Here is a 22,484-nt window from a genome sequence, read left to right on the forward strand (position 1 = left end):
GATCTTGAGAATCAGGCAAGAGTTTGTAGTGTTTGGACTCCTCAGTCAGTGAATGAGAGAGAGCTGGACTGACTATCTTGATCCGAAAAACAATTTCTTTCAACAAATTTAATTTAGTTGTGTGTGTGTGTGTGTGTGTGAGTGACTCCCTTGATTGGTTGTCAGACATTTACTGCTCCCATGATAAGAACATTTCAAAATGCTCTTGGTCAGAAAAGTATTGAATTATCTTTCCGAGCACCTGATAATTTGGTACAAATATGAAAAATTATCTTGTACGGCTTTTGCCCCACTGACCAAAGAATTTAGTCCATTTACAGTAATCCCTTGGTTTTCGCGGTTAATGGGGACCAAGACCACCCGCGAAAACTGAAAATCCGCGACGTAGCGGCGCCCCTTCAAAATTGCTTAAAAAAACGTATACAGGTCTACAGTATACCCCCCTGTATACAGTACACCATATAGAATACGGGTAGAGAGAGAGCGCGAGAGAGAGAGAGAGAGAGAGAGTGAAATTCATGCTATAACAAAAAAAAAAAACTAAAATATGTTGTATGTACACGGAATAGGACTGCGGCGAAACCACTATGAACCATTCAGTATGATTGTATTAACCGCTCTCAACCACATGCAGCAATCAGTTTATTTCGCTTGTTAACACTACCGGTTACATATTGAAAATAAAAACAGTGAAAATGTGATATTTGATGAGTGTTTGTGAAGCGTTTTGGGAAACGGCAGTTGAAAAAATGGTCTGTGTTCATTTTAATGAAAGTGAAAGAGCTACCTTCTGACAATAACAACATACTTTAGCTAGCGGCATCGAACGGCTTTTACAACAAATACACGAAACCACACACAATTACCCGCACACACAACCGCTCGCTTTTGGTATAATAAAGTCAAACTTGAGATGAAATGTGACAGAAGAGAATATACTTACGCAGTGTTCTCGTTTGCCCGCGAAGCAGCAATGACTAAGCATTGTGACAGGGCCTCCCCCCTTCACAATAAGCTCGCGCTCAATGGCGTCAAGTCAATAAATGCTTTTATTGATAAGGTAAGGTATATTTTTTATACCCGCGAAGCTCTGAACCCGCAAAAGTGGAATCGCGAACTAGCGAGGTTCCACTGTACTCTAAATTAAGATCAGGAGTTTTGGGGGAAAAAAATGAATAAAAATTCAATTATCTGTGGAATTAATTTGTGTTTCATCATGTAAAATGGTACTGGGAAAGAGTTTTGGGTACATGAAGAAAGAGATTTCAAAAAGGCCATGTCGGTTCAAATATGATCAGATATTTCAGTCCATTTATTAATGACTTACCAAAATACATTTTACCCAGGTGTGAGTGGAGGTATCTCTTAAGAAGAAAAAATTGTTTCCAAAAAATACAAAAGTGGAAAGCAAGTGGAATTTGCCTTGGATCAATTGCAAAATTACCACTCCCATGGGTGGACATAAGCAATGAAAAAAATTATTTTAATTTTTGTTTTTATATTAAATTTTCACATTTTTGTAAATATGTAACATTGTATTTGTTTGGCTGCAGCAATGGAGGGAGTGGCTGTACAAGGATTAAAGGCTAGGAATTGATCCACTAATAACTGAGTTATTGCAGTAATAATTACCCCCAAAAAAACTGGTCTTTGTTTCTGCAGAAAGCCAAGACTTCTTCGGTTCCAGTGAGGTACACCGAGAAAATATTTCACATTTTTTGTGGCGCAGGGGCAAATAATATTTTACTTCTGACATTTGGTTTGAATTAATTTGATATGTGATTGCCAATTTGACAATCGTTCCTAATTATTTAACGAGTTAACAGATCGATTATGTCATTATTGCTACCAAATTTCTTTCCTCGTTCCCATTTTCTAAGACTTGTGTCAACGCTGTCCTTTCTTTTTTTTTTCATTTGATTCAGTTTCTTTGTCATCTATAGAAATGTAGTTATTTGGTATCAAACACGAGCATTATTTATTTGTGTTTCTCTACTATTTTCTTTCTGGACTGATCACTCATTATACTTATGAATGAACTGAAAAATCGATATTTAAAAGCTAAAATTAAAATATGTTTAGAGTATTGCTTCCTTCTTTATAAATGATAGAGACAATATGAGGCTATGTCAAATTAATTACGGCAAGAAGCCGCTAGCACTACCTGCTGGCCAAATCAGCAACCACCAAATTAGACGCTCAATTAAATAGATAGATAGATAGATAGATAGATACTTTGTTCATCCCCGAAGGGAAATTCACATTTCCAGCAGCATCCCTGAGCTGAGAACAATCGAGAACAATCGAAAATAACACGGGAGCTGCTGGAGTGGCTGCCATTCGTGACGGCGCCGGAAGAAAAGATTCAATTTGAATCATGTACAAACAAACAAACAATTGAATCATGTACAAACAAACAAAATATTCATGTTTCAATAAGTGGAGTGTTAATAAAATGGGGGGAAAATAATTTCTGATACTGATATAACCAGGTAAAACTAATTTTAAGTTACCTGTCCAAATGAATGTTGTGCCATCTCACCTTTCCCACTCTCTCTCCTCTCATCTTTCCCACTCTCTCTCCTGCAGTTGACTTGCTGCTGCTCGCTCCTGAAACTAATACTTACCTCTTTGTGTATAGTATTTTGCTCTAAGATTGCAGAAGCAGCTTACACCGCAAACAAATCACTGTAGCCACATGAATATATATTGAAATAAATTTACTCTAAAAACAGCTTTCATTGCTTCACCTTTTCACAATCTCCGTTTTCCATTAAATTTTTGTTGTCAGCATGTTTTGTCTGGCAGTGACTCATGATACTATATTCTTTAAAAACAGCCAGTCTTTGGAAAAATTAGGCAGACGCAGTTGTTTTGGATTTTTGTGACAAAATACTCTATATTCCACTTGCCCTTGAAGCGGCAGTCTTCACAGTCAACTTTCCTTTATTTATTTACAGTCCCCGTGTTGGATTCTCACAGAAAGCAAAGGGCAATGTGGTCATCATCTTTTAAAATGTTATTTCATTTATTTTTTTAATTTTTCATTTATTTTTTTGTACAAATTCATTTTTTACTGCAGTCAACATTGCTAGCGGGCCTGACTTTGGATTATAATCATCCCTTGTTGCAGTCCAAAAAGGACCTGCGATAGTCAAAACGTGCAAAGTAGAAGCATTTGTTTGTTAGTTGTTTGTTTATTTATCACCTTATTTTACGTACATTAAACCAAAGAACAAACCCCATTTACGGTCTCGAACATTTGTTCAACGAAGAAAAGTACTGTACTTTTCGGTCCATTGGCCCTTACTATTGACTTAACTTTTCCGGAATTGTATCGAATGCTCAGCCTCACACTACATCTAAAACCATAAATTCGCTGAAACAAACTGGAGGCTATAATGGAAAAATAACGACCTTTCTTTTCATCCCGAGACTAGATATTTAAGCGTTGCCAGGGCTGCTAAGTCCATTTTGTGTGGGCATTATTCCCGACGCAAAGTAAGCCAGGAAATTAGTCCTGGCGTCATCCAGGGAGGCTGCTAAGCAACCAGGTATACCCTCAGCAAGCCAGACTACCTCTTACGTGTGTAACTAATATACATTTAGATACAAAGGAAGATACATTTTATACAGTATGTGGCTCTAATTTAAGCTTTCTTGTCCTGATTGACTGCACGTTCGTGCATGCATGTATTAATCAATAATTTAATCACCAGTGCTGTTGAGAGGTTGCAAGATGTGGGCAGCAGTAAATTGGCTTCATTTGTTTAACTGCCCACTTAAGGAAAATAACTGAAAAAACTGTCCCCTTCTGTAAGATACATTTTCCCCTCAGAATAGTAAAAATAATTGTAGAGTAATCGCTTTATATTCCGTTTGATTCAGAATCTAATTCGGTGGTTGCCTATTCAGCAAGCAGGTAGTGCTTACGTTTTCCCACCTGAATTAATTTGACATAGCCTCATATTGTGTTGAGCATTTATAACGAAGGAAGTAATACTTATAACCTATTTTAATTTTAGCTTTAAATTATCAAGTTTTGAGTTCATTGATGTGGATACTGATTGATCAGTCCAGAAGGAAAATAGTAGAGGCACACAAATAATGCACAGGTTTTATACTAACAAACTACATTTATTTACATGACAAGAAAAAAATTGAATCAGAGAATAAAAAAGACATTGTTGACACAAGCCCTTGTAGTCTTACAAAACAAGAACGGGGAAAGAAATTTGGTAACAACAATGGTATTATTGATTCATAGATAATCAGGTCATTTAAATGATCAGGAATTATTTTCATAGCGTGTCAGAAATGAAATACTTGCCCAGCACTAAACGGTTTGTTGTGAAATGCTTTCTTGCCCACAATTGGGTCAGACAAAACAGCACGTGGAGAAGGGACGGTCGAAGGTCCTGGTGGGTGCATGCTGGCCACATGGTGATAAAACCCCTCTTAGAGAAGTCTCTCAATCCCTTTTGTTGCATCCCTCAGCCGATGAATAAGTAAAAGGAGAACCGTGGTTTGGTTTTGCCATATTTGCTGGCTGGTGAGACGAGGCTGTGGCCTTTGGCCTTGTTGGTCGTCTGGCAATCTAGGCAAACGAGGCCTTCCCCCCTTCAAGCATGTTTGAGAAATAAGAAAGGAAATGAGGTTGAGAAAGCTGTGCGTGCTCGTGGTTTTTAAAGGCGATAAGGTTACGGAGGTGGGTCCTGTGACCGGTGAGTTGCTCCTTTTTAAAACAAAGGTCTTCAACTAGTTGATTGTAATTGTTTATTGTTTACTATACAGCAGGAGAGTCTAGTCACTTTCTGTGCATGGCCGTTTGTAGTTGGTAGAGTTGGTTGGGGCCACAGTCTCTACAAATGTAATGAACAATGTTCAGTAGACTTCCTTGACACAACAATAATTTGTTCTGATTCGGGGATTGCAAAGTGAAATTGACGTATTGCGGACGATAGAAACCGAGGGTAATGAGTTTCAAACTCCGGGACCCCTCATAAAACCAGTAAGGTAACAAAATGCTATATTGCAGGGGTGGTGAACACGTGGCTCTAGAGCCGCATGCGGCTCTTGGCCAATAAGAATGCGGCTCTTTGCCTCATCATATTTTCGATATACTGTAGCATCATTCAAAAAGTATCAATTTTACTGCCTTCTTTGTATTTCTTTTTAATCGCTAGCTTTGTTTCTATTGTTTTTTGCTTCTCCCTTTAGCATGACCTTGGGATGAATACATGGCTGGTTGGTTAGTTGGTTGGTTAACCACTAGCGTTTTATATAATAATGACCAGAAGCAGAAAGGTATGTTAGAGACATAACTTGTCATATACATGGATATCTCTCTTTTTGGACACAAAAATAATTTAGTTGATGTCGTATAGTGAGGGAATTGCCATTAACAGGGGCCGAAAAAAAACATAACTAAAACTACTCCGCCATCCAGTACCATTTAACGTAAAGTAAAAAGTCATAAATAATGAATCAAAAATTGCTTTCTTCCAAGTGAGTAGCCCCAGGTAGTGCCTTTTTGGGAGTTTTTCTTTGAGTTAGAATCAAAGATTATACATTTGACTCATTGAGTTTGTCCTAAATTCATTATGATTGCTATGTAATTGAACTTTGCACATTTCCTTTGCAGTTAAAGGTTATATAATTTTAGAAACTGCAATTCAACCAAATACTCCTCACAGTACCTGCTGTGTAATCCACGTATAATGGTTACTTATGACGCGTAATTATAGCTCCATTAAATTGGCACTAATTTGTATTTAAGACCTTACTAATTAGTTTCCACTCGCTGTTACCATAGATGACAAGTATTTAAAATCTGGAATTTCACAATACTTTTGACTAAGTCTTACTGTTGCATCTTCAAGTTTGATTATGCATAGAAAACTACTAATATATTTTTAAATAAATGTTGCGACTGATGTCATGGATTATTGAATTGCTTAAAAAAATTAATCAATTTACAACCAAGATTGAATCAGTCCTAATATAGGGTAATGATTATTAACTTGAAAGAGCAATTTGACTGCTTTGTTTCTGTGCAAAGAGCCAAAGAACTGATTGCTTATTTTCCTTTTAGCTATAGCTCGATGCCTGCTGCGCTATGTCATATTATTGTCTCCCTCATTAGGGTTCTTTCATCTCCTGCATTGTGTGTCCTTGCCTTCCGATTTTATTATTTCAATCGTGCCCCAGCAACACCATCACTGACAGCTCCTAATGAATCCACGCCTTTGAAAACACATTCCGAATGCCGTGACCCACGTATACAACAGATTAGGAAACAATTTTCAGTCGGCGTGACACAAAAGAAAACCCAACTTTTTATATCAATCTGAATCCAAACTAGGGGCACTTTGTAGTTTCAGCCTTCTTGAAGAGGGTTATCATGACATTCATGTAATCCATTCATTAAATACACTGCACGCAACACGTTAATCAATTACTATTGGAGTAGTCAAATGCTTTATTGTTTATTTAAGGGAAGATCAGAATCTCTAGCCGGTTGCTCACACTTTCAGCATGTGAGGTTCTTACAAAATGACAGTCACAACAACCCACCCATCACTAAAAATGAAAAACATCTGATTATTTTCAAATGTAAGGAGGAATGTGTTTGCATTCTTTAGACCACAGAATAACAAAAATATGTAAATTGAAAGGCAGTCTAGTATTAAACAAAGAAATCTTCCTCATTTGGTTGCCGTAAATGTTTCTCAATGCACTTCTAAAAAAACTGAATGTATTTGATGAAAATACAAGTATGTAACACAATATTTAAATTGTAATAAATCCCTACACCAAGACTGAATTTTGCAAAGATGCTATTGCAGGAAATAATAAATAACCTTGTACTGGAGTTAGATGAAAAGGATTTGAATACCCAGTACTAAAAGCATGCAAATGCATACATTCCTGCTAAACAATAGAAAATCCAACATATACTTAAACTGTAATTTGATTAACGTTATTGATGAATTGCAATGTCATACATTATGATAAATAAATGTTAAAGCAATGTCTGACATGCCTAATCATTGGAAACTCCATAGATCATAAGTAAAACAACAAAAACAAATCCTGTAATTGAAATAACAATAACAGTAGCTTCAATTTACAAAGTTTGGTGGTCTCCAATTTGTTACCGCATTTGCTATTGACTAACATAGATGCTTGCGTTGACATATGGCAATTGACGGCAAGATGGCCACATGTCCCAACAAATAAAAAAGCACCCTCTGTAATTGACCGATAGATCAAGATTCAGGTAATGAGAACCCCTGCTTTAGAGTTAACATGTGGAAGACCAGAAGAGTTTGATATGCAGTTCAAATCTGAAACTGCTCCATTACTCTGAGATTAATAATATTTACAATAAATAAAATATTGGACAAGGCAGATAATTTTCTCTGTGTTAACTGGTGGGCAAGGTTCACTGCTTGCAGAGAGGCAAACACTTCATCTTTTTTTATATATCGGTCGACAGATAAAAAGGGATTCGTTCTTCTAGATACTGAACTGGACAAATTGGTTTGGTCAGGATCACATATCCTCATTTTTCAGGGATAAGGGTTTTATAGACTAATCAACCATACTTTTTCACATTGACATTTAGAGCCTGACGTCAATTAGCCGAAAATCGTCTGTTTTTCGCTTGGCAAGCCGTCAGAATTGCAAAATTGGCTGAACAAATTGAGTCACTTACTTTGAAGAATGAAAGGCATAGCTTTCATAAGGGATTTTGGGCATGTAGAAAAATGTCAGGCTTGGAACAAATTCTTGATTCGAAAATGATGTCATTGGTTTGGGCAAAAATGTTCAAAGCAAAATATGTTTGCCAGTATTTTAAAGGTAATGATAGTCCAGAGGTTAAAATAAAAGGACAATTTGTTCAAAGAATACCGTAAATTCTGGACTATAAGCCGCTACTTTTTTCCCAAATCTTCAACCCTGCGGCTTATTCAGAGATGCGGTCAATTTATGTAATTTTTTTATCGGGCTGCCAGCGGCCCTCGAGTATGAGAGGTTAGATTTAGACCGGTGGAATATATGTGCCGAGGAAGATCACAACTTACGAGCGTAAACATACCCTCATCGTGCAAAGGCAAATGGGCATGTTGCTGGGGTGTATTGAAGAAAGGGAGCGTGGAAAGACGTCATCATGATGAAATTCTTTCCGACATTGAGAAAGACAATTTAGATGTATTTACCAAGGAGGAAGAAGCGGATGGTCTGCCGTGATGGGGGGGTTTGGGGTTTTTAAGGGTTATTGATCTATCTTCGTTATTCATTATCCATTATCCGTTATCGGTCAGTTCATAATACGCTACAAAGCCTAGGAGCCGGGACACTTACTCTCAGCCAAAAGGCCAAGCTAAGGTCCTAGCCCTAAAGCCTTGCTGCGATCATTGCGAATCTGCCGTGATTCTTACGATTACAGCATTTATTTCCTTAACAGGCTAAATAGCAGGTATGCGAGCGTCTTGTTAGTAGCATGAGGCTACCTCCCAAAGGCACGGTTTAGGATGAATGTTATATTATTATTAAAGCTTTGAAAACTCTCTCGATGTACCGTCTTTCTTTGTAAATATGTGTAAAATGTATTTGCAACTGTATATTTTTGTAATTTATTTATTTGTAGTTATTTGAGACACTTATTCTGCACGAGCAAATAAAAAAAGAGGGGCGGAGCAAACGCCAACGCTGATGGGAAAGTGGGGACCGGTAAAGGTGAGTTTTTGTGGACACGGCGGGCAACAATGGATATATATTTTCCCACCCTTACCTTTGGAAATATACGCTTTTTTTCCTTGGATTACTATCAACGGGCACCCAGAATCTGCAGGTCTGCAACAAATTTTAAGTACCTAAATCATTCTACGTTTATTTTGGCGGCTGTGATTTTTGGACTGTGTGCTTCAATGACCTTAACTTGGCCTTTTTGGTAAAAGCTGGTGACGCACAGATGCCAATTTATGCTAGCTTTGATTTTTGCAATCCGGAGATGGAATAAGAGCTTGCTCTGTCCACTCCACGCATCGGCCCGGTATTGCAGTACCTCCGGGAACGGTGCATTCGCAATGATCGCAGCAAGGCTTTAGGGCTAGGATCTTAGCTTGGCCTTTTGGCTGAGAGTAAGAGTCCCGGCTCCTTGGCTTTGTAGCGTATTGTGAACTGACCGATAACGGATACTCGATAATGAATAACGAAGATAGAACAATAACCCTTAAAAACCCCCCACATTTAGTTTCAATCGCGGGACTTGAAGATTGGCTTGGATTAATTTTGTGTTTGTTTGATGTGGGTGCGGCTTATATACAGGTGCGGCTTGTATATGGTCAAAATCGGTTTTCCCCTTAAAATGTGATGGGTGCGGCTTATAATCAGGTGCGCTCTATAGTCCGGAATTTACGGTAATCAAGTGCTGAATGTTTACAACAGGGTTAAATTAATTTGATATGTGATTGCCGATACACCTCTAATGTCCATGTTTATTACAGTAGGGTGTTGATGTTGAACGCCTGAAATTGCCAGCTTTAGGTTCTTACGCCTCCCTCAAGGCGCTGCATATTACTAAACTGACTCTTTGGCTGTTTAAACGGTGTACCATTTCATTTATTGTAGGAATTTATGTGGTGTCTATGTTGTATTCTCTGCAGTGTGGTCAATATCCTGAAACCGGGGAAATTTTCCACTGTTTCTATTTCAAGTTATTCTAGCTTTTCTCCCAATGTAGTGTTTGTGTATCTTTTCATGGTTTAATTTTTGTTTTGTTAAAATCGACAACTCTGAATATTTGAAATTACCGTACACATTTTAAATAGCACTTTTGCTTTGGTGATTTTGTTGTTTCTGTTATTTTTACATTTGTAATTGTTATTGCAAGTGTTTCCTGTGGAGTTCACACATTCCCCACAGTTCCTATGTTTAGTCATTTTGAGATTTTGCTAAAACGTGCTCTGCCACACTGTTTACCCAAAAATAGTTGAGTGATATTCTTCAATCTTGCAATTTGGCATTAAATAAAGGTTATTCATAGTGTGGTGAACGATAAACAGGCTTTTTAAAAATGCTCATCAGAAGCATACTGAGAATGTTTTGAAGATTCATTTTTGCAACATATTTAATAATGACTTACTATCCTGGGCAATTAAAAGCTTTAATCCACATCGGCAATCATATGCTCCTTATAAAAATTACATGAAAGTTTTATTTTTTTGTATTTTTTTTTACCCCGCTCATTTTCTGTATACACCTCATGTCCTGGTCAAAATGTCCGGTTGTCATTAAACTCCTAACATATGCAGCTTGATTACATTTTAAACACCAAATTTAAATTGCCCGAAACAACTGGTCCTTCACCACAGTATGTGTTGACTAGTTCTCCCTCTTCACCTGAATTTCTATAGCTAAGAAAAAAAGAACAAGTGTGCGAACAGGAGTTTGGGATTCATATTTATTTATTCCAATGACTAATACTGGGACAGCACGGCAGCGCAGTGGTTAGCGCATGTTCGGCACAGTTCTGAGGTCATGGGATCAAACCTTCCTATGTGGAGTTTGCATGTTCTCTCTGTGCTTGCGTGGGTTTCCTCCTGGCACTCTGGTTTCCTGCCTCATCCAAAAAACATGTATGTCAGGTCAATTCCCGATCCAAATTGTTCCGAGGTGTGAATGAGTGAGTGAGCCCAAAAGTAGCTGGGATGGGCTCCAGCAACCCCGCGACCTTACTGAGGATAAGCGGTGGAGATAATGGATGAATGGATTAATATTTCTGTCATTTTTTTTAGGACATTGCAGAACAATGGAATACAATACAAAATTATGAAAATTAACACTTCTGCTACAGATTGATCTAAGACAAAACTAAAACATTGTAACATTCTATATCGTGTGAAACAAAAAAACTATTACTTTGATTTTCACAATATTTGCCTCTTAGGTTATTTGACCTGAAGACCATCTTGTAAGTGTTTTTGTAAAACTTTCATGGAAATGTGAATTAAAATGTTTTATTGTATTCTACTGTTCTGGCCAATCCAAAAGTCAAAGTTAAAAGAATATCGTTATGAGGATTTATTTTTTGGGCTTCAACACAGTGGCGGGTCATTTTGACTTAAAGACAACAGGACCCTTTAAGGGGCTAACACATTGAATGATCTAATCAAGAAGCTTTGAAGTGAGTCTTTTTGGTATTACCCGAATGAAACACTTGATTGATACTATTACAAATTGTAAAAGTACATTCATGCTAAATGAGAGTGTGATGTGAAATATTTGGTAAATCTGGGCCTCATCACCTTTCATTTCCATTCCCACCCAAGGGCTACAATTATTGCATTGGTCGACCTTTTTAGTTTTCTTTTTTTAATATTCCAAAATAAACAGTTACAGTTGGTGTTGGGGTCTCCTGAACCAGTCTAGTTTCTTCAAGATGTGCACCTGTATATGACTGTTAGTTCTTCTAAAATTCTGGTTTGCCCCTACCTTCTCATTCATTAAAAAAATGTGCCCTGTCTCATGAATACTAATCTCATCATTTAGTATATTTTGAGTGCCCTTTACGCTATAGAGATAAGCGCCAGTCGGTTGTCTGTGGCTCTTGACAGAGAGACCCTTATCAAAGCTACGGTGGTTGTAATCATGGCAGGTGTTTACTACAACGAGGATTTGATTGGCCCGTGGGTAGTTGCTAGGCAACTGCATCCGAGCTATATCAGCAAGTCAAGAAGCAGTGTTAGGGAGATTTATAGGGGAGACCTACGCAGGGGCATTTGAGTAGAGGGAAGAATGTGTAGTTTGCTCAAGAATGCAAGAAGACATCCCATTTCACATTTACAGTCTGTAATGGGGTCATAATGCTATGAGTGGGTAGGTTCTCTGCTTCATTTCAATTTCCCTCAATGGACTTCTTTACTTTCTTTGTGTCACAATTTTGGTACCACGTCTGTAAATTAGTTTTTGGGGAAGTATTTTTGCATCCTTTTGCCTCATGATTGGGTTATCCAGAAAATTTATTTTAGGCCCCTTCACTCTCATTAATCTCTGAATTATTATGCAAGGAACATATCGGCTGTTTTCAAGCTTTTCCAATAAATGTAAATTTTGTCTCCATGTCCTGAGCATACTGACAATACTTGAGTTTTATTTGCCTTATTTGTTCTTTTTGTCTTTAAGTCCCATATACTGCATAATACTATCCATACTGCATAGATATGTGGAATGATAAATGAAATTCCGGGGTTTTATGGAACCATGAGTGAGATTTGCCAATGCTAAATCTTGTAACCAGAACACTATTTTTTCCACTTATACTACTTCTCACCGATAATTTTTATAGAAATCACTTTCAATTCCAGCTTTTCATCTTTTATCAAACATGGAGAAGAACCTATTTTAAAATGAAATTGCTGAATCTGCAGTTATAATACAAAACTGTATTTAAGGCCGGTCTAATTGGTTCTGCAAAGTGTTTGTAGTCTTTGTGATTAGTTTTTGTGCTCGGCACTGAAAACCATTGATTGACTTATGCAGTTAATCGTATTTCGGAGGCTGATCAATAACCACTGCTAGTGTGTATATTTAAGACACATTATACAAACACTGTTTGGGGTGAAAAAAAATCAACAAAGCAATTTTGTCATTTAATTCTCGACAGGATGATTTGTACAGCATGAATGCTTTGTGGAAATCACCAATATTGGGTCAATGATGATGTCTGGTGTTTTAACAATTGCTTGTCCATGTAGTTTCCTCAGGCAATGGTCATTAGCGCTTATGTGTTGTCTCTCTACAATTAGCCTGTCACAGTTCTTTTTTTTATGCATTGACAAACCTATTAACGCCTTACATTTGAAGTCTTTCGATAGGATTTAATACAGGTTCATAAATTCTGCTTTGAATTTTCAATTTAAATTAATTTTAAATGGGCAAATGGTCTCTCGGGTATCTAATCCTCTGATGTAGTGGTTATGGAAATAGTAAATGAACTGCTGGACCAGCTTTGGCCCCATGGCCCCTAGTTTTGACAATGGGTCTGTGCTTTTTATGGATGTTATTACATTTACTTTCTGTTGCCTTATAGAACTAGTCCGCAATCCAGTACTATTTAAATAGACTGCTTCTCATGTACCTGTACTACATCCAACTTGTAGTAATACTCCCACATGCTTTTTTTTATATACTCGTGAATCATGATGGTTTTCTATTTCGTTCCAGGTGTGTTGATCATGGCTTCAAAAGCTCACCCTCCTCTGATGAAGAAACACAGTCAGACTGACTTGATAAGCCGCCTGAAAAGCCGAAAGATTCTGGGAGTCGGAGGCGAAGATGATGACGGTGAAGTTCACAGATCTAAGGTCTGACAGAGTCCCAATCATGTGGTGTTAACTACGTAAAGCAAATGATTCATCTTGATCTCAGTGGTTATTTTTAGGGCAATGTGTTTAACATAGTCTCTGGTGTTGCTTTAAAAAGCAAGCCAATCTACTAATTGTCTTGTGTTTACATCGATGTCCAGTGCATTTGCCGCCTACTTGTCACTGAACATTCATTCAATGTCTCACATGAGTAATTGTTAGATCCTCTGGAAGATCAAGAACTTGAAAGCTTTACATTCCTATAACCTTTTACTTTTGTCTGTGCTGATAGCCTCACATGCATGGCCAAAGTTTTAATTTCTAAATCATAGTGCATATGGTAGTGTACCATTTGGATGCCAGACACCTGCTACACACATCCTGTAATACATTGATTAAAGCTGGGCACATGTATCGTGATCTGACAGCAGTACAGTCTGTTAACACTTCACGCTGTTATGGCGTCTAATGATTTCATGTTAATCCAGCATCAGGCACACTTAAACCAATGTGGTTTCTATGTTTGAATCTGAGAGTCAACATGTTTGCGAATTTTAACTGAGGTTCAGAATGCGAGGTGAAAGAGTAAATGTGGATGAGAAGTATGATCCATTCAATTAGAAAGGAATCCACTGCATCTATGACTTCATTTGGATTTGTAAACAAAGGAGGGAAGTGCTTCTCTGATGTGTCACTTGCTGCCTCTTCCTGCTGAGTTAGAAATACTATTACTGTTCTGATAACCTAGCTGCATAAAAGCAGTCTATTTATGCTATGTGATTAGACAAATTGGCTGTATTTCACTGACAGCTTCTTAAGACAACAGCTGCTCTAATAGTATGAAAATAGGTGTCCACAAAATCCTATGACCTTATTATTTCTGAAAATCCAGAGTAACCTCATACATAATACTTCAGATGGAAAATGTTGACGTTTGTTTGCTATCAGTTTCGGACATAGTGATAAATTATGACATAAAAAGACGGAGCAGTTGTGATTCTACATACCTCCTCAAATGCCTCTGGAGTCCTTCATTTCCTGTTTTGCCTCTCTGTGCTACTTCTTCAAGTCAATTCGATGCTATCAGTTGCTGTTCATTTTGCCCAATGTTTTTGTCAGGAGAGCCAGAAGAAAATCTAATGTTCCCAGGGTTTCGTCATCAGCTGGCATTTGTTATGTGTGATGGGAAACAAATTTTAGTTAATGTATTAGGACATAAAACATACCGTTAAAAAGTGGACACATTTATTTAGGAATTAGTTATTGTTCCTAGACAAAGACCGAAGGCCAGAACTGTTAAAACATATGTTGCTTGCCACAAATTGGATCTTTATTTTACATTTACAAGTGCCGATTATCACTTCGTGTTTGTATTTTTGCTAGTACGTTAGCCTTGATAAAATTTTGTCTGAAATAAATGAGTGAATCCGCAATAACTGAACAACGAAATAGCCAGGAAACACTTGACTACGTATAAATACACACTCTACTGCTAGCACGGCTGTGCTTCAATTTCACCACAATGTGTCTGCTGGGGATATTGATTGTTTTTTCATTCACAGGCATTGACAATCTCACAGTCACTGTTTTTGTTGTTGCCGTGATGTTTGTGTCAATTTTCCACCTTTTTTTACCCTACAAGGAACTGCCAATTTTGAGTAATATAGATTTGGCACTGTTTGCTACCAAGTGCTGCCTTAATCAAGTCAATTTACAGCAAACAATTTGTCCCCTGGGATTCTCTTGCCTGCTTCTTATTCATTCGCAATACCGAAGATGATGATGCTGCTCATGATGACACACACTCCCACCCCCCTTATTCTTGGGACTCTGATTAAGGAGTTGAAGACCTTTACGGTTGCTAATTAGCATCACAAGAGGATTTTGTATGTCCCATCTTACACTTATTTTGTCTTGTTTTGAGAAAGTGTTTATTAAAAATTGATTGATAGCCAGGAGCTACTATACACCTCCAAGAAGGTCGCTTTTATTTTTTTCTATTAAATTACTATAATTCAAAAGTCATGTGATAAATTAAAGGTGTATTACTTGTGAGCATATCCACTTCACAGCTCTGAAGTCTCAGTTTGATTTCCTGCTTTGACCTTCACCAGGTTTTGCATGTTTTCCATAAGATTTAGTGAGTTTTAACCAGGTACACCAGGTTACTCCAACATGCCAAAAAATTTATTAAATTAATTGATGTGTTTATACAGTAGTATGTGAATATGCATTATCGTGACCTGTGATTGGCTAGCAACCTATTTATTATGTACCCCACATACTGCCCTGAAAAAGCTTAAATCATCTCAAACCTTGTGAAGATAATAAGTAGTTTAGAAATTGGATAGAGCTAATTAAGGTGCATTAACACTGTAAGTACTAACTGTCAATCGTTTAAATTTTTTCTTTTTTTCTGATAGATCAGTCAAATGCTTGGAAATGAGATGAAGTTTGCAGTCCGAGAGCCATTTGGGCTGAGGTGAGATTACTATAACTCCATAGCATCAAAGCGGCGCTGCCACGAGCGGCTGCCTTTTCCAGCAGCTGCCCTATTGTTTTATTGTCTGCTCCTACCTTCGGTGTTTTTTCTTCCCGTTTTGACAACTACACTATGGATTACTTCTATCCTATGGACATGGGTTTTAACGCACAAGAAATGCGTGTATTCAAGGAATTTTAACTCCTTGCCCTGAAAAATTCTCGTGCCGGCGTGATGAAGGGGCCTATCGTGGAAGGAAAGCCGGAGCTAGCGAAGCGGCTAGCGGCGTTATAAGTCTTCGGTACCATCCGTAATCATGGTAAATGCGAACTCACGACCAAATAAGATCATCGAGTGCTGGTGGAAAACATCGAAGCGCACAGGGAGCGCAGTTGCTGTGTTTTGCGGAAACGTGGCTCACGTTTAGCATTCCGGACGCTAACGTGTAGCCACCCGGAGCTACCCGGAGCAATCCGGCTTCAACGCCGCTAAACAGAGACACGAAAGCCGGGGGGAATCGGAGAGGAGGCGGACTTGCTAACACGAGGTGGTGTATCCCTGGATTTTCACAAAGAAAAGTTTTCCATCTGCCGCAGGGATGTCGAATTTTTGGACTGGCGTGACGTCATCCACTTCGCTACAAGCACCCCTAGGGCATCATGTTCATCTGTTAATAAACAACGGGGTAGACTGCTGGAAGTGTGAATTTCCCTACGGGGATGAATAAAGTATCTATCTATCTATCTATCTAACTGGTAAAAACGCAGAATACATTGTATCTCCCAGTTTGCTGCTCTACCAAAGACCTTGCTTCTCGTAAAAACAATTTAGAAATAATATCCTGTGCCATTGTTCAAAGAAAATTATTTTTTTACATTTATTGACCCTCTGCACGTGACGTCATGTTGAAGTCCCAGAAAGTATGAGCGCCATGAAGGATGGCAGTTGAATAAGCAAATCTCAATAACCACAACAGGAGAATATAACCAGGATTTTTTATGTGGTGATTTGTTGCTGTGCAGTGGGCTGTCCAACCCGGCAAGATTCTAAGCCCAATTTGGCAATTTATCATATCCTTTTGATGAAGACAAAAGACTGCGATGGATATTTGCAATCAATCAGAGGGAGTGGCAGCCCTCAAAGTAGTCCAGGATTTGCAGTGAGCATTTTTTACTAGGTACGTTTTATATATTTCCGAGCAATTTTTTGTTAAGTAGGTACGAGCGTTGTGCGTTATCTACATCCCCTTCACATAAACGCGCACTCGATTTTTCCTATGCTTTTCAGCGCTGCGCTTCCAACAGAACGAAGCGATCGTATTCTGCATAATATGTTTATTAAGGAATATTGATTTCCCTGATTGAAACAAAAAACAAAAAAACGAGTAGAAATTCTGCAGGGGAGCAGAAATTAGGCATGAGTCACGTAAAAAAAAACTATGTAGCTACCAACAAGTTAGCTAGTGCTACTTTAGCTAAAATAAAAATGATAAACAAATTGAGAAGCTTTCGGTAACAGTTGATTTGAGATTTGATGGCACCCTGTAAAAATGTACAACAGCTAATGTTAATGTGTTCCCTATGCCAATATGAGGTGCTTCCCCCTGTTAGCACAGCAATGCGTACTGGTAACCCAACCAGCTACAGAGAACTAGTACGCATCCAGACTTTTATAGGCTTTCAGATCAGCACCAGTGTATGGATATACTCCATTTACAATATAGTGTGCAGATCGTGTAGACTGAAGACGGGCAGACTGGACGATTTGGTGTTATGTGTCAGGAGGAAGAAGGTATGGGTCGGTAGCTAGCCCTTCATTCTCAGTTTCTCTAACTACCGCTCTTTGTGCTTTCTGACAAGGTGATGAACCTCATCCAACAGCTGCACAATAATGGTTTGACAAGTCATTGCCAATTGTTTTGAATTGTATAGCTTTATTTTGTTGTTATCCACTGTTTACTGGCATTACCCACTGGGAGTAGGGTTTACTTCAGTTTACTGCTGTCCGTCATGGCATCGTCACGTGGTTAGGTGTGTGCAAAGGGTCAATAAACACTGTTTTATAAACAGAAAACATCATAATGAGGAAAAGGTTTCCAACAGTTCATGTTGCATTTAAGGGCAAGCAAAGAGCCATAACTCTAATTCACAAAGAAAAAGCTGTGGTGACTAAATGTTTGTTTTTTTCCAGGCGTTTGACATTTAAATATTTTTGGATAGGTTTGGATTAAGATTCACTTGATAAATGCTGCATATATCAATGTACTTCGAACATGGCTGCAAAATCTAAACTTGCTGCAAACCTCTTAAAGAAGGTGGTGGTGTGGTCAGTCTTCAGGGGGCAGTATTGGAAACGAAAGTGTGTACTGAGCCATTTTAAGGGCTGTGCAGGAGTGCTTCTTGGACAGCAAAAAAAGTGCTGAAGGCCGACAAAAAGAAACCTCCGGATTTCACCAGAAATTCGGAATTGACCATTAATCTTTGCACTGTGAACGTAGCCTGACTGTTTTTGTGAATAATTTGAATATTTCAAAAGCTTAAAGTTCCAAAGAGTTCATTCACCCAACATGTTTCCTTTAAATTAAAATACCAACTCTGTACAAATATCACAGACCCCCAAAAAAATTAAATGCACTGTTTTTGATGACATTTCCAGTGTATCTAATTTTGAAATCAAGGTTTTCACACACATTTGTTTTGGCTTCGAACAAAACCAAATTGTGCAATGACTTTGCGAGGTAAGCAGCATTTTTATGAGCTTAACTGAAATAATAAGACAGTTTACTGGCTCTTGGGTATATAATATAGGGTATATAACACAGATATTTGTGAAAAAATAAAATGAAGTTGTAATTATGCCAATAACGGCCCAGTCAATAATCGGTCCATCTATAAAGTCAGGCTGTGTCAACTCTGTTTAAACGAATAAGGACTGGATTAAGCAATACATTTGTTGTGTGTTTTCTCATAGGATGTGGTTGCTAACCTCAGCTGTCGGTTTCACTGTGATCGCCTTAATGGTAAGTGTTGTGGAAAGAAAAAAACAGTCACCATTCTGAGAAAGTTGTGTCCATCATTGAGCCATGCTCAAGTATGAATGAATCGTCAGTTTTGCAGTTGTGCACGCTTGAAGCGTCTTAAGTAACAGTTTACCCTTTGTCTACTTTTTTGCTTCGATGTTCAATATCGGCAGTGTTTTACGTCTTGGAGCTCACAAACAGGCCTCATGCGGAACAGTGGCTGTATTTTGAGGGTTCCTTTTTGAGACATTTAGGGGACAATGCTACTGTGTTGCAATAATGACATTTATTTCTTGATTTCATACACAGGCCTTGGCGTTTCCCAACCATCTATATGAGGTTGTTTTTGAGGAGGAGCTAACTACAACCAGCCTCTCTATCCGTCTTTATGGAGGAGCTTTGCTCAGTGAGTCTTAAGCCCTTGCAAACATGATAAACAAACACAGTTTTCTTGCATACTGATGCAGAGAAGGAGATGAGATGTTTTAAAGCTTACATGATCGAAAAACTGAGCCGCAGTCATAACCGCTCCGTTCAAGCATTAATTATGGAGGCTACAGTTGGCTGAAAAACATCCCTTAGGGGTTTTGGGCAAAGCATTCTGTTTTTCCCTCCAATTTTCTGATTGTGTCATGAGTTTAGTACAGAGTCATTAAAACGGTCCAGGATTTTTCAAACGTAACTTCTGCCCCTTAAATTACTATTTCTGTTAGGACAATATATTTGGAACCTTGGTTCCCTTGGAAACATTCATGAACAAACTTTTAATATAAAATAATATAGCAAACATTGGCATTGATAGAAAACACTGCAATCTTTGGCTAATAAACTATTTTTCTTCCAAATGGTGTGAACCCTGAGGCTTTAAGGCTTCATTCTAGGAAACTACCGTATGAATTCCATGATTCAGGGTTTGTATGGTTGCTTGAAGTCCTTGAAAATGCTTGCATTTCAATGTTGTGTTTTTAAGGATTGAAAAGTTCCTACATTTTGGCTGAAGTGCTTGTAAATGTTTAATATTTTTGCAATGCTACAGAACAAGTCTGCTTGATAAGGAATCCAACACTGCTCTCTTGGGGCCTCGCTTTGTTGTTGTTGTTTTCATTCATTCTGAATATGCATTATAAGTACTGTAAGGCTTCCTTATTATTGTCAAACAATTTCTCAAAACAAAACGTGTAAAATAAAAAAACAAATGAGGAAGCTGCATAATCCAGAAAACAAAGGAAAAGAAAAATAAATAATATACATTCCTTCCCTCGTGATTAACAGTAGCTTTTATTAGTTTGTATGTACCATGAAATTTGGACTTTAATGCGCACACGATTATAAGCCACAGCTAGTATATTTTTAAAGAAAAAACCATTTGGTACCTACATAAGCTGCACCCTCCTATAAGTGGCATGTGCTCACAATCAAACATGAGATTTTTACAATTACAGTTACACAGAAAGAGTTACAATGATATACGGTATCGATAAACAAATATGTGTCTGCACGATGTCAGCTGTCACTGAAATACATCATGCCACATATCTTTGGAAAGCTTAAGCTCTTTGAAATCAAGATATGATGACCATTTCAGAATATACTCATCAGAAAAAGATCACGATTATTCTGAAACAAGATAGCCGAAAACTAAAGATGCTTTAATTTGGCCATGAATAGGAAACCTGAGGTTTTTTTGTGCTACAATGGGCAATTACAGAGAAATAAATAAAGTAGCATAAATATTTGTTGCACAGATTGTGGTTTTAGTACATGCAAGTGGGGTTCGAGAACAGAAAACAAAAGCTTGTTTTTCAGCATTTTAAGCATTTTAAAGTTTGTGATCATATAAGTTGAACTTACTTTATTAAAAAATACATTAGTGGTGTCTACACATTGTTGCATACATTTTCAGTTTTTATTCATACCTCAGTCGTACATTCTAACCGTGTCACAGTTGAGCCAAGCAGCATAAAGAAAGTGTATGAAGGTGAACATGCTGCGGAGCACAAAAGAGGAGATTAAACGTGGCTGTGCAAAGATGTGCCCAAGCAATAGGAGACAATCTTTTTTTTTTCTTTGTTGAATGTCAACAGGCCTTTGGGGATTATCAGAGGGGAGGGGTGATTTTGTCCTGATAAGAGGTAGAAAAATGGTTGAGGGATGGGGTCTCATCAGCCAAAGCGGCCACTATCTGAGAACAGACATACCCACACCTGCTGGTTTCCATAGTATGTTTCTGTTTGTGCAGGATGGGCATCATATGCAAGGAAATTAACTGGAAGAATGGCAGGGAAGCTCATAAAATGGAGCTGTTATCAAACTCAATAAATCAAAGCGTTGAACTGAATCAATAGACAAATTAGATAGCCTTGTGTACACAATGTCATATTTGATTAACCGCCGCTTTAGGTGTGCACAGATATTTTTTTCATATTTCTTTTATTTTATCCTATCATTTATCCACAATACTGTGTCTACAGGTTTTTCCCTTATCTTTTGGAATGGCCTCTACACAGCAGAGAAGATCATTATCCAGTGGACTCTACTGAGTGAAGCTTGCTTTTTTGCTGTCCAATTTCTTGGTAATCACCACACTTACAATTCTGATGGCCACTTCTAGTAGTTAATTAACTACTTCAGAGATCAATACTGTAGATCATTCATCATTCAGATTGTATTGTTAGCGAGCTATATATGCCTTTTTTCATGGGTATATGTGGCTTGAGAAAAATTAGGGTCAAAATATTTTCAAGTGTCATGAATGCAAAGCCAAAGCAATGCAGAAAACAATCGCAAAGATATAGGAAAAAATTTAATCAAAGTTTACACTTGCATTATTACATGAAAATACCCCGTTTTGGCTGGACGTCTCTAAGGAATCTATTCTATGGAAGTACATTAAACAATCTTATGTTTACTGATCAGACATTTCATTTTGAAAACCCACAGAACTGTTGTAACGAAACACTGGAAAACGCCAGCCAAGCACCTAAATTACAGTATTTTCACGATTATTGGCACACCGGGTTATTAGGCGCACCCCCTAAAAATATTTTTTTGTCCAACATTTTCAATACATAAGGCGTAATCGGACTATAAGGCGCTGCAGTGGGAACATCAATAAAACAGTCAGATAGTTTAGTCAAACTTATTAACCCATTAACATTCCGACTGCTCGCAAAGAAGCAAATACAGTGCATCCGGAAAGTATTCACAGCGCTTCACTTTTTCCACATTTTGTTATGTTACAGCCTCATTCCAAATTGTATTAATTTAATCTCTTATCTCAAAATTCTACACAAAATACTCCATTATGACAATGTGAAAAACATTTGTTTTTACTTTTTTTGAATTTATTAAAAATATAAGCCTAAGAAAGCACATTTACATAAGTATTCACAGCCTTTGCCATGAAGCTCAAAATTGAGCTCAGGTGCATCTTTTTTCCACTGATCATCCTTGAGATCTTTCTACAGCTTAATTGGAGTCCACCTGCAGTAAATTCAGTTGATTGGACATGATTTGGAAATGCACACACCTGTCTATATAAGGTCCCACAGTTGAGTGTGCATGTCAGAGCACAAACACCAAGCATGAAGTCAAAAGAATGTCTGTAGAC

At 37.8% G+C, this 22,484-nt stretch overlaps 1 protein-coding gene and 1 pseudogene across 1 annotated transcript in view; both read left to right on the forward strand.

Moving 5' to 3' along the window:
• Window positions 1-22,484, forward strand: part of tp53i11b (tumor protein p53 inducible protein 11b) — a 49,434-nt gene that overhangs the window by 21,329 nt on the left and 5,621 nt on the right. The window contains exons 3-7 of the mRNA XM_088339956.1: window positions 13,234-13,373; window positions 15,797-15,855; window positions 18,826-18,874; window positions 19,184-19,280; window positions 21,346-21,447. Coding sequence (XP_088196082.1) covers window positions 13,245-13,373; window positions 15,797-15,855; window positions 18,826-18,874; window positions 19,184-19,280; window positions 21,346-21,447 — 436 coding nt within the window. The 5' untranslated portion in view covers window positions 13,234-13,244. The remainder of the gene's footprint in view (window positions 1-13,233; window positions 13,374-15,796; window positions 15,856-18,825; window positions 18,875-19,183; window positions 19,281-21,345; window positions 21,448-22,484) is intronic.
• LOC148362528 (U2 spliceosomal RNA) lies at window positions 8,943-9,095 on the forward strand (annotated as a pseudogene).

Source organism: Urocampus carinirostris, chromosome 7 (assembly GCF_059441175.1).
Source record: "Urocampus carinirostris isolate Australia breed hairy pipefish chromosome 7, RoL_Ucar_1.0, whole genome shotgun sequence".
NCBI lineage: Eukaryota > Metazoa > Chordata > Actinopteri > Syngnathiformes > Syngnathidae > Urocampus > Urocampus carinirostris.